Genomic DNA, 13506 nt, shown 5'->3' with positions numbered 1-13506 from the left:
GCATGCTCTCACCCTATGCACCCTTTTGCAGAGACTACCGCTCTTTGGCATGATCTTGTTCCACCCAGACAAGCTGGTAAAGGAGGTTGTTTTGACCCATACACAGAACAGTTTGTAATCTCCAGATGTCAGGGCTTCTCACAGAGCTGCAGGCATCCTGGCAGTGCTCCTCAGTGGTCCCACGTGGGATGGCTGGAGGGAAACACAGGGGTACCCACAGGCCAGGCTAGTTTTGGATGCCACATCATTTCATAGTGCAAACTTAGGCCAGGCACTGGGGGTTAAGGGTGCTGTGAATATGCACTTAAATCTGATTTTAATTTATCAACATGTGTACAATTCCCTGCTGACAAAGCTGCCAGGAAGAGTGGAGCAATCTCCCATTAGCCAGCACAGTAATGAGCTCATTACTATGGAAATGAGCTTGTTACCCCTTCCCGCTCCCCAGCAGGCAAGGTGCTCTGGTGCAGCATCAGGGAAGGTGACTGTTCCCAAAGTCTGTGTAAGCAAGTGGTACCTGGATGAGCCACCCTAAGCCCAAGGTGGGGTGGAAAAGCTGTCACAAGTGGCTGGGTGCTGGGATAGCTGCAGGGCAAGTTGGCCTGGGGCACATCCTACCGACACGGAGACAGGTCAGCCAAGCAGACAGGCCCTTGTTTTGTCACACAGCCCTAACCACCATGTGGGTAAGCACGTACATTTATTTCTATAGGGGCACTGGTTCCTGCTGGGCTCCTTGAGCCTACATGGTCCTGGCACTGGGAGTGTGTATGTACAGATGGGGCCAAGCACAGCCTTGTGCTCCCTGTGAGTGATGGGAGAGTGGGCTGGAGGGTGGGTGTGCTGTCTGCTGGCACCCAGGGCAAGCAGGGCGCTCAGTCCTGGGCTCCAGCCCCTGGGCTCCAACCCCTGGCAGGATGGGACCATGTCTTTCTGTAGCAGCAGACCTGCGCAACATCGTCTCCTGGGAGGAGGAGATGATCCATCGATGGATGGAGCTCTACTCCCTCTTACAGGCTCGTGGGGATTGTTGGAGGGAACTGGGAGCTGCCAAGGCTGAATTTATATCTGCTGTCCTGCAATAAGCCCCTTCTCCACCTCTGTGCTGGGACAGTGACAGAGCCCTGCACGGTGGCCATTTAGCAGAGAGGACACCCAGGGCCTCAAGCTCGTCTTGGCAGGGTGACAGCACGCTCTGACTACCCTGCCAGGCTATCTCCCTGCAACAGACATCCCAAGGGAAAGGTGCTGTTTGCTCCATTCCCCCAACCACCCCAGGTTAGGGTGAGGACATTTGTTTGCTTCTCTTTCTTACCCATATGATGTTCCCTACAGGAGAGCTGATAGCACAGAGAGGCAGGTGGCTCGCTCTGGTCTTTGCTGAGGATTATCATACTTCAGCCCACTCTCAGGAGGCTTTTCCCAGCAGTAGAGGCACACAGCTATACTGGGACGAGGTGGGCGGTGAATATTACACTGGGTGCAGGGAGAAGAACATGCTCCCCCTTACACTGCCCCATCTTCTCCTTCCTGACCCCCATGGAAGGAGAGCAAGCTGGAACCAAGGCTGTTGTCAGCAGAGCGATGTGAGACCTCCACAGATGGCTGGGCATGGTCCCCAGGCAGAGAACGTGCTTGTGCATATATGGGAACAGCCCCGGGCCCTTCCACAGTCCACAGAGCAGCCCCGAGGGACCTCTGCATGCTTCACCATGGCCCATAAATGCAAGTGCGCTGGCATGGAGCAAGTGGTGGAAGGATGAAAAGAAGTAGTGATGGGGAAAAGAAAAAGGGACCCCTCCACCTTCAGCTTACAGCACGTAGTCAGCCAGCCTCCACAGGGACACAGGTATGGAGCAGAGCAAAATATATCTTCTGTGCTCTCATGGCCAGTGCTGTAGGACTCCCACCCCTCCTTCAGTGGATGCATGGGCCAGCAAGGGGGGACAGGTAGAGGAAATTAGCTTTGCTGTAATGGTAGTCATGATTTGGGGGAACACAGGAAAAAAGATCATTGCTGCTTTAAAACCAGTAGCATGTTACAGGCTGCAAAATGGCTTTGTCCCTCTGTCCCTGGGGGCCGTGAAAGTCACTCCAGGTCTCAGGCTGGCAAATGTTCTCCCTTCAGTGGCATGCTTTCTTTGATAGAAAAATATATAATGAGAAACCTTATGATTTTGAGGGGGTGTATGTCTGGACATTTAGAATATATTTCATATGTTCCCATGTATTTTTTTTAATATATTTTTTATATATATATATACACACACACACATTTTATACTTTACACTTTATTATATATATGTAATAAGACAAAACTTTTTTACATATATATATATATATATATAAATATATATAAAAGCTCATCCACGACCTTTTACAGTGGGGGCCTGCCACAGCACTGTGGATTGAAATGGCACTCGCTGCCTCTTAGGCATGAGTAGCAAGTCCTTCAGCCTTCGCAGCACAGCAGAACCTCTCTGCAAACACAGCTTCACTTGCAGGACCTCACTCCCTTTCTGCACGGTCTCCTTGCCCCTCCAGAGTCCTGGCTTCTCCAGCATTCACTGTTTTTCTCTTGTTATAAAATTTCCGTGGCTGAGCTTATCTGGGAGGTACAGTCGGTACAAAATGGCCATTCATCCAGCCCCCAGGCAGAGATGGGAATACATTACATTCTGCATGGAGCACACCGGGGCTGTGCGCTTTAATATATGGCCAACATGAAACATTGGTCCTATGGAAAAGTCCCAGATAGTAGTTTATGAGCTCAAAGCCCGTCTGGCTCAAGGAACAGCTGCACAGTCTGCTGCGAGCACTCACAGAGCTGCCTGTGTTCAGAGCCTCTCAGAAACGACGTGACTGTGGTTAGCACAGCACAAAGCCCAGCTGCTCTGCAGAGTCCGAGTGTTTTTTGGGCCACATCCCCTTTTGTGGCAGTTGGCTGCGAGTGTGGGCAGAGCTAGTCTGCGTTTGCCTTGCGGGTATTCAAGACACCCATGGCCTGACATGCAATAGGTCTGAGAGCAAAACAAAGGTGTTACCTCATTATTCAGAGATTATTAAGGGCTACCCCAAACAAGAAATCTATGAAATGTAGGTGTGGTGCTTAGGGACATGGCTTAGTGGTGGAATTGGCAGTGTTAGGTTAATGGTTGGACTTGATGATCTTAAGGGTCTATTCCAACCTAAATGATTCTATGATTCTATGAAGCTTTTGGTTTTGCAGACCCAATTTTCAAATGCACCAGGCAAAAGCTTGCTGTTCTGCTGCTGTCTCAGTCTCCACTTGGAGCGCTCAACCGCCCAAGATGACCTTTTTAGATGGTTTACATGGGAAACCTGTGCCCAACAGACTCTGGAAAAATAAGTATCCAAGTGCTCTTCTAGCTAAAACCATCACTGCCAGAGAAGCCAGTCCCGCCTCTTGTTGAGAAGAGGATTTTTATTGATGTGTCTTCAAAAGATCTTGCAGGTCACCAGAGTAGCCCTGCTAACATTGCTGCAGGGTCCCAGCCTGGCATCATCCCATCTGCACAGCAGTGAGGCCAACTTAGGATTCAAGAGAAGAGCCTCCCACTTTTTTTAAAAGCAGAGCTGATATTAAAGGAAATTATCATAAGTAATATTTCAGCATTTAACTCTTCAAAGCAGCAGGCTCTTCCCATAGGGTCATTTCCCTGCATAGAGCAGAAGGAAAGCATACCAGGTAAGACACAGAAGTATCTGAAAAATGTGCCAGGAGTGAAACTAGTGCTCTGCAGGCATGGCAGCTGTCAATCAGCTGCAAATTTTGGAAATTGGGGGTAGGGAGACTGAAGGAACTGGTAGGGACTCTGCTTTCATTCCCAGCAGGAAATTTAAATCAAGGAGGAGTCAGGAAGCTACAGGCTGGATTGGATCAGGTCCACTTTCCCTTCTAGATGTCTCCTGGGACAACATCCTCAACTCCAGGAAATGTTTCTCTTGGGGACAGTTACTGAGGTCCATCAGAAACTGCAGTGGACAACTCCTGGTGCTCTCCAAGAAGCCAAACATACCTGTACAAGTACAGGTTTTCATTCATGGCACTCACTGCATCACTTGGGGCGTTTAAGCCTCAGCATTGGGCACAGTTTGTTTCTATATCACTGCTTACAGTGTATTCCAAGAGCACCAGTTCAGAAGCAGCATCATTGATTTCTTCTAATTATAAATCCTATAGAAAGTTTTCAGCTTGCAATAGTCACAGTTTTCCTCTAAGTGGAGCCAATAAAAGTTAAGAGTTGCTCCCTGGTTACTGTCATTACAACAATAAAAAGCCAGAGTAATTGAAAAGTGAATCAGGGAAACTGCCAGATTGGAGAGCAATGATAACAGAAGAAATTACCTGGGAGCCCAAGCCCAATGCAAAGTCTTGTCTCTGGCTGTACCAAGCTTGAGCCCATTCTGGACAAACTCCTGTGCTGATATATATCTAACAGATGACATGCCTCCTGCATGAAAGTACTGGAGCATAGAGCAAAGCAGGAGCAATGGCCAACAAAGGCTTGCCAACAGGCCAAACACTCAGTACGTGAGCCAACAAGGGTGATTTTGAACCCCATCTGAGATGGTTCCTCTTCCTAAAAGGCAAAATGACAATGGAAAAATAAAAAAATAATTTTTCCCTATATTAGCATAAAGCTTAAAAGCAAGAGCTGGAGATGTCACAACAGATGCATGTTTGTCAAGAGAACAATTATCTCCCACTAGATAGCTTAGCTGGTACAAGAACACCCAAAACCCCACAAGTCATTACTGTTTCCACGTTGTTAGAATTAGACGATAACCATGGTTGTGTTTGTAACCCAGGTAGCTTGAAGGAAAACAACAGGTAGCATCACAGTAGACTCTGCAAAAGCTTGTTAGTGGCAATGCTGGTATAGCGGGAGACCAGCAAATTCTTCTAAGGGTGAGAGAAAAGGAGCAGCATGTGTCAACATAGGCAATTGTGTGTCCCGAGGTGAGTTTTCACACCTGTAGTTCTGGAAGCAGACATGAAGGAGCAGAGGGCTGATCTGGAGCCATTGTTCTTCCAACACAGTGAGGTAGATCCCGAAGCAGTCAATTGTCTTTTACTCTCACAAGAAGAGGATGCATGCACCATATTGGAGGTCCCTCATCCTCAGCTACCCTGCCCATGTAAAGTCTGTGAGCACTTCCAGTAAATAAGTCTTATGGAGGCTCGCACATCCTTGCAGATATCCTCAAAAAAGGATGCAAATAAAGAGCAGGTCTCAGAGACACTGATCTGGGTTGTGAAGCACTCACAGGGGTGAGCATCCATCTGGTGATGGGTGAACACAGGTTTTGGACAGCTTCTACTGAAAGACTGTTCCCTGAAGGGGGAAAAAAACAAACTCATAAACTACAGCAAAAAAATTTGTATTGGCCTCAGAGAACTGTCCCTGAGCCAAGAACAGGTAGAAAACTCCAACACAGTTTGAACATCACACCCTGATGAGATGGGATGGGGTAACCACATGCAGACAGGCTGCTCCTGTTGATATGAAGTGACCACTAGGACGAAATTATGGATTTAGCATATGGGTGGACTCAGGAAGATGCTGGGGCTCAAGTTGAGGTTTGAGTTTCCCCAAGACAAAGACCCTAGAGGAATACAGGATTGGGTGGTAGGTGAGAAATCATTGCTTCTACCTCCATGGCGCTGGTGTGCAATCAGCACTGCAGGAAGCCGACCAGGAGAGCTGCAGACCCTGGGCAGCCTCAAGGCACTCTGCAAGTCTCCACTAATGACGCCTCCCGACACCACTGTAAGGCAACCATATGAATTAACCCCCATTTCCACACCTCTAGTTGCCAAGAAAATGCTTTTTGTAATCATGCTCATTGTGAAGTACACAGCTGCTCAATTTTACTTGCTCTTTTTAACATTAAAGAAAGCAGAATACAGGTGGTGAGATTTCTTTATGTACATCAAAGCAGGCTGGAAATTTGTGACTAAATACCAGGGGGATTTGCAATACAGCTTTGAACTGTGCAACAAGGAGCCACTGGTGACAATAGTGCACTCACTATTTTTAGCTGGGCAGCGTGAACGCTGAATCCCTGAGGAGCAAGGACAGCAGCAAAAACACCAAACCCACCACACTTGCTTTGCAGAGAACTCATCTGGGGCAAAAACAGGCACTTTGGCTTTTGCCCCTGCTCTCCACTTTTCTGCAGATTTTCTGCACCAGGTTTTTGATTGTTGCAGGAAATAAACATGTAAATAGAATTGTAGAAATCAGTGTTTCTAAGGATAGATGGATAAATATATATGAATGTGTGCAAATCTGCCTATACACACAAATACTCATAAATTTTTCAGGGTCCAGATTTAATCAAAAGGCACTTATTTTTCTTAGTTAACCACTTTGAGGATTAATGATTTTGCATCTGTGCAATGAGGTGTGCAGCCGTGGTCGGGGAAGACAACCTTAGATAACGCACCAAGCAGCTCAGAACTGATAAGGTTTGTCCTGTCCTTATCAGGCTGGGGGCAAAGGAGCGGGAATTTCTTGCTGCACAGTTTCCGAAATGCCAGCTATGCAATCTGATCACACGCTATCGCCACACTCTCAGTTGCAGAAGCGGGCAGAAGTTTGCATCGCCTTTCCTCCACTGCAGCGTTAAGCCAGAGGGGTTTGGCCCTTCTGAGGTTTCTCAAAGGTAGGTAGTTTAGAAGAGGGTGTACAAGTCCTGGTGCTCACTGTTTGCTGTAACCATGCCTGTGTTTTGGGCTATAAGGCCTGAGAGTTCAAGATGCTGGTCAGAGGATGATCCTCTGCAGCACAGGGGGAGACTCGTGCTGTCTCACAGCATTTCCATCCTTCTTTACTGACTGCACCGATGGCTCAGAGGGACTCGTCTCCTCACCTGGCACTGCAAGTCAGCCAGTGTGAATGCCCTCTCTTCTGTACCATTAGCAGATATTAATACCACAAACATTACACATATGCAAAGTTCCTCTGCTGCAAAATGTTCATTTCTACATATTCTGCAGGAATGATCTGTTTTTAATATCTGGTGTGTGTAAGAACAACATTTACCTACTGGATCTACAGCAGAAGTCAGCTAAGAGGGAAATGTTCTCTGCTTGTGCTCACCACACAAGTACAACTGGAGCGTTAGAAGGAAAAAAAGGGGCAGAGACAAGGTTGTGGCTCATGGCAAGGTGTAGGAGCTACCAAAGGAATCTCTCAGCATTTTATCCCTGTTGGGACGGCCAGGACTGACACCGGATTGCTGCATCTCCAGGCTGGAAGATCATCCCTGCCATAGGGCTGTGTTTCTCTACTACTCTACCGGCATTAAGTAAGCTGGCAAGAGCTCTAGCAACATCCATTTGCAACATTCACACTGTTAGTGTTAAATGAACCCAAAAGAGCAAAATTTGCAAAGTTATATTGAGGTGTTGAAATGAGGTTGAAAAAAACACGAGTAGGGAACTGTGACATACCCACATGCCTCTTCCTCTGAGTACCACGCCTGTTACCGGTGGCTGAATTTAACTCGGTCCTCTTCCCACAGTTCGACATGCAGAGGATAACACTGGAAGAGCTGAAACACATCCTCTACCATGCCTTCCGGGACCACTTAACAATGAAGGACATCGAGAACATCATTATCAATGAAGAGGAGAGTTTAAATGAAAACTCTGGAAACTGCCAAACAGAGTTTGAAGGTGAGAGAGAAAGTTTCTGTGTTTCTGTACAATTATTCTCTTTCTGCTTCATCTGTAAAACTTACTCTGATCCGTGACATGCAATGGGCAAGAGTGCATGGAGTTAGCATGGACCTTTTTTAGAGTAAGTAGCAATGACACACTTAGAGAGCTCAAGAGCTGCTGTTAGCCTTCTTCCATGTGGGCTAAGTAAAGCTGATCCTGTTTCAGGCAGGAGGATGAACTAGTGGGTGCTTTGCCTTATGGCCCTCCTTCCTCTGATGGGATTCAGGCAGAGAGATGTGCAGCCCATGCTGAGGTGAGTGTCTAAGAGATTGAATTTCCCTACAGAAATACACATACCTCTCTCAGCCTACCATGGAAAGACTTTATTGGCAGTGGGTCCTGCCCTAGCAAGCTGTGATAGGCTCCACCAGTTTTCTGTTGTCTTTCCATAAGCAGAAAATGTCTTCCATTCTGGGCTCCCAAGAAACAGCTGGGGAGAGTCCTCTCTCTGCATTGTAACACCAGGAGAGACAATGCATCTGCACCCTGCTGCTCTGCACACCTCTTGGTCGGCACTGTCGGGACCACTGGTGTGGACCTGCAATATGTCACACAGGTACACTCCAGGACAGTTCATCTCAACACATGTGAGAGTGTCTGCAAGATCAAGGTCTAAGCAACCTTCAGAGGTAGCTTCAGCAGCTGTTGCTTAACACAGCGTCCTCTCAGCGGTGCCACAAGATCACTAAGCGATCAGCAACCAGGATCAGAGACAGCCTCAACTTTTACAGTGGATTTTGCACTTTGAACGGAGCTAACGCTGGCAAGAACATTCCCCATTTTAAGCCACCTTGGGAGAAGGATTTTCTTGGCCAGAGGAACTTGTGCTGCTCCGAAGTATTGCTGGTTGGAACATCTAAACAGATACAAATCATCTCAAGTGTAGAAAAGTCCAGGGAGATACCTACAGAGAACCTCAGGGTTTGTGCACGTCACCCTGGGACAGCTAGTGTGCTTTCCCCCCCCACAGCAATGCCACTTTATATAGGCCATTTGGGGGGAAATTCTGATACTCTGAGGGGTCAAATAGCCTCTGAAAGGGCACCAGGCAGAGACACTGAAGCGTCTTTAAAACAAAGCAAATGATAAACACATTAGTGCAATTCTCAACCTGGCTAATTAATGGGATTCAGCAGCTATATCCAGCACAATCACCCTCTGCTAAATACTGCAGAAAAGATGTAGAAGAGCACATCTGAATTTTAAAAAGCCTGCAGGAGGGAGGCAAGAAGCAACACTCTTCGAATCAAGCCAAGCAACATTTTTTTTATTCCTCCTGGAGAGCAGCAGGGAGGAAGAGATGCTTACTTACATGAATGGAGTTGTTAGTCCCCACTGACCTGCTGATTCAGTGGAGACATGCGCCAGCTGTCACCACAGCGAGAGCCATGCAGGCTTCTTTCAGCTTCAGTACTTGGGTGAACTATCCCAGTCGCAAAAAAAAATGGGTCCGAAAACCTAAATGCTCAGCATCTCATTTTGGAAGTCCCAGCTTCCAAAAGTACAGCAAGAACAGCTTTTCTCGTGGGATGTTGGCATTGCTGGTGCTAGGCAGAACCTAGAAGCAAAACAGACCCTTTTTTAGATGTTGTTAGAAATACACACACACACGCACAAATCCACCAGAGAATAAAGATCAACTGAACACTGTCAACAAAGATGCAAAGTTTTGCTTCAGGTCCCAGAAGAAGGGGACAGTTCTGGTCCATGGCAGCTCTGACATGAGCATTTCTCCCAGGAAAGGCAAGCTGGGAGCACATTGCATCCCTGCAGCTCTCCAGGCTGGTCATGCCATTACCTGAATGCCCCACTTGTGCCCTTGGCGTTCCCATTTCCCAAACACTAAGATCCCTACAGGCCTCAAAAGCAGAAATTATAGGGCCTCATGGCATGGATCAATGGCACTAAGGGAGAGCTGTCATAAAGGTTGGACAGCATCTCAGTCTAGCTTTAAATGGCTGTACAGAAGCATCTCCGTGTAAGTCAGTCACCCTTTACTCCTTAATTAGTGAAGGAGATGCTTTTTGGGTATAATTCCTCGAGCTTATGTTAGGTGGTACCTTGGGATGAGATGAATTGCACCTTAAAAAGCACCTATTTCTTTCAACTGTAAAGGTAGCCTAAAGGGACTAGCTTAGATGCTCACATCTATATTTAATGTACATTTCATCTACCCCATTGAAGTGCCTTTAATTATGGGTAGGAATGAAGCCAAGATGAGCCCTGATGGCTTTCACTGAGATTTGGAAATGGCTCCTAAGGGAAGAGACATAGCCCATACTTTCAGTAGTACCTTGCTGAAATAGGGAATTTCCACTCACTGTAACCTCTGGATATGTTCCTGCCATCAAAGAGAAGCCCCCAAACCCTTCATCCTGTGGACAGACACATGCCCCCCTTCTCCACACCTGGGGTTATCTGGCTCAGCCCCACCAGGTGCTAAGCAGCATTGTACAGGTAACATCGCCATTGGTACAAATATGTGCAAATTTCTGTCATTCTCACAATTTTGCCATCTTGGCTTCTTGTCATAATAAGGTCTTTACAACTATGTAATATTCTTCGTATATCAACATGGATGATATACCTTATCTCTCTCTCCCACGCTCATATACACACACAGAACCACACACATGCTTTAACCCAAATACAATATTCATATTATGGTCGGGGACAAGGCCAGGATTTTGTTCTGTTCACTCTGAACATTAGAGTCATTTGCAAGACATCAGATCTAGGCTTACATTACAACTTTCCCTCCTACGCATTTCTAGGGGTTTTCATTTGCCGCCTTCTTGATGAAGAGCAAAGCAATGAAAATGCCCAAATCCTCTGTACAAGCAGCCCACACCAGCTCTGCCGATAAAGAATACAACCAGAAGGGAGGCACAGTTATGTCTTCAGCCTTTCTCTCAATTTTTATTAATGCTGAGGGCAGGAGAACGAAGTTGAGAACCAAGAAAAGTGTATGTTTTTATGAGAAGAGACACAAGAAAAGGACAACTGTTTGTAGTGACATTGTACTACCAAAAATTTATAGTACAAAAATCATTTGTCTGGCAGTTCCCTTTATCCAAACACTCAGGACATTAAGCTCGTGGCAAACAAGAGTGCCAGCTGCTTATGGTGACCTGTGCTGTCTGCCACGAGTATTTCACCCTCAACCCTGACACTCAAATTAACTGGAAGTACAACAGCTGCCACAGCAACCCTCCCTGTTCCCCCCAGAAAAGCACTAGGAGCATTTACTCCTCAGCTAAGGGCTTGCGAATGAAAAACTGACTTCTTAAACCAAAAATAACTCCAGCCAGCCAGAGAAAGCAAATATCACTCACCTTTGGCAGGGTTATGACAGAAGCCACTATAAATACACTGTAGCTGTTCGTGTTTGCAAGCCTTTTTCTGCAGACGGGAAGGCTCTCAGTGCTTATCCCGGCCATCTCGAACACACTGTGGGCGTCGTGACCAGCCCAGCAGCCACAGCCAGTGGACCAACACACCCTGAAATGGGCTGGACCCATTAACCCCATGTCCTGGAGGAGAATTTATAGTGGTGGTAGCTCTGTGTCTGCCACTAGTGACACCATGGTGAGTCCTGCTCGCCAGCCTGTCCTCTGCATGTTGAGAAGATGAAGAATGACCCAGCCTCGATTTGCCGTTTCTTCTTGAGATCTCATTTATGTTGGACAGCCCATGAGTTGCTCTCCCCCCTAAGAAGGGGCCAAGACATCTCCAGAGGAGCTTCAGGCTCTGACTATGTTCAAGGAACCAGCTCACGTCCAGACCCTGGCATGTCCCATGGGTACTAAAAACTGCTGGCAACAAAATGCAAAACAGATTGAGCATGCAGCCCTGCAACAATGCCAGCTATGGAAACCAGCAGGAAAAAGTACAGATGACATGCTCAAAGGTTATATGAATTTGGAGAAAGGAGAGAACTGAGGGCAAAAACTCACCAGTTAGCAGGGGGGGGCAAATGGGTCTTCGCATTTAAGAGGGCAATTCACAGGGCAGCACGTAGTTGTGTTCACAGTGAAGAAAGTCAGTAATTTCAGCTTCTTCGTCTCCCTGTGGATTGCAAGGGGGCAGAGGAACTGTAATACTCATCTTCTTGCTGGAGTAATTCCTGCTGAGCCCCAACCAACAGCAAGAGGTTCTCTCTGGATCTGCAACACCTCCACATTTCAGCACAGGTCTTTCTCCTTTCTTCTGGAGTTATTTGGCTATTTAGTGTACCTTCAGTTGGTAAAGAACAATAACGATGACTTACCTGGATCCTGCTGCCTTAAAGCTCTATTTTTACTTGATGGTATAACAGCAGACTGAAGAAATTGTTCGATTCAGGAACACTTCTGCAAGAAACACTGAACATGCTTTACTCTTTTCCTTTGAATAGGACAGTTGCCATCACAAAAAGCCTTGGCCAGTCTTCAACTGCTGCTCCCAGTCACCATAATCAGCACCAGAGCCCCACACTGAACAGCAATGGTGACTGTGATGGCTTGTGTCACTGTTTTGTCTGCTGGCTGGGAGTGTTTACAAAGTACAGAAATAATAGAAAACTAAAGAAAGAAATAACTAAAGCTGTGATTTAACAAGCTTTTCAAAGTGCCAGGACATCAAGCACAAAACCAAGGAACCACAGTATTGATTCTGTGCATTATAAAAGCGAGCGAAGGAATCAAGGAGTAGAGCAATGCAAGAAAAAAGCAAGTAATTTAGGAGACCTGCCATGAGGCGTATTTCATTATCTGCACAGAATATAGCGAGTCCCTTGGAGCACTGGTAGTGCAGCATTTCCCTGCCATGGGCAGTCTGACTCAAAGTGCTGCCTAACAAGGGCTTCTTGTGCCTCTGGTGCTGAGCTGGTGCTGGGGCACCGCATGGGAGCTGGGATTAGGACACAGGCACTGCTAAATCCTAAGAGAAGGTGAGGGGGGATGAAACAAGTGTTCAAAATGCAGCATCTAGTGCTCCCCGCTCTCTGGGCAACGAGGTTCAAGCCTGGATCAGAAAAAGGTTTTTTTCTATATATTCTAAAAACATTCTCCTTGACTTTTCCAAACATGGACACTTGGAGCCTTTTCCTGGTTGCATTTTAGGTTTATTGTAATTCTGAGATTGTTGTCAAACATCTGAAAGTCTCCCATCATCAGAAGTCCATCCATGAGGAAAAGGCAATGGGTACATCCCTTCTCAGGCCAAAACAAGACCATGTGTTACTGCCCATAGCGGCAGGGCAGAATTATCCATCCTGTGTGTGAGGATCTTCTGGCTTTCTGTGATTATCTCGGGGGACCTTCAAGGTCTTTTCAAACAGATTAATCTTCATAGTACCCCAATACCACATATTGTTCTGATATTCATAGTTAGGGAGGCTAAGAGAGAGAGACACGAACTGGCTTTAGCAAGTCACAGCATGAATCCTCATTGATAAACTTTGGAAAAAAAAATTAAATAAGTCAAATGCTAAAAAATCCCAACTCTGTCTGCATTTTAACTGCTGCAAAATTACTCTCACTGCTTTTGATGATTATTCTGCAAGCATTCATTTGGTAAGGTTCTTAATAAGTCTGATTTTTTCTTACGCACAGAAAACCTAAAGACAGTTTGGAAAAATGGCTAACGTACTGTGCATAATCATGGGAACTATCACAGTGGTTTTTTAACTGTGGTCAGGGAGCACATCTTGAATCTCTGCTCATTCCCAGTTGACCTGGATGAGTCAATGGGATTCACCAAAAAGACCAACA

The 13506-nt window shown here is 46.4% G+C and overlaps 1 protein-coding gene across 4 annotated transcripts in view; it reads left to right on the top strand.

Moving 5' to 3' along the window:
- Nucleotides 1–13506, top strand: part of CALN1 (calneuron 1) — a 129860-nt gene that overhangs the window by 108777 nt on the left and 7577 nt on the right. For all 4 annotated transcript variants that reach the window (XR_008237598.1, XM_052804325.1, XM_052804326.1 and 1 more), the window contains exon 5: nt 7555–7708. Coding sequence is in view for 3 of the 4 variants with exons in the window: in XM_052804325.1 (XP_052660285.1) it covers nt 7555–7708 (154 nt within the window). In the remaining variant the exon portion in view is untranslated. The remainder of the gene's footprint in view (nt 1–7554; nt 7709–13506) is intronic.

Source organism: Harpia harpyja, chromosome 12 (assembly GCF_026419915.1).
Source record: "Harpia harpyja isolate bHarHar1 chromosome 12, bHarHar1 primary haplotype, whole genome shotgun sequence".
NCBI classification, from domain to species: domain Eukaryota; kingdom Metazoa; phylum Chordata; class Aves; order Accipitriformes; family Accipitridae; genus Harpia; species Harpia harpyja.
The sequence above is the reverse complement of the archived record's forward strand: the minus strand, read 5'-3'. Positions and strand labels throughout refer to the sequence as shown.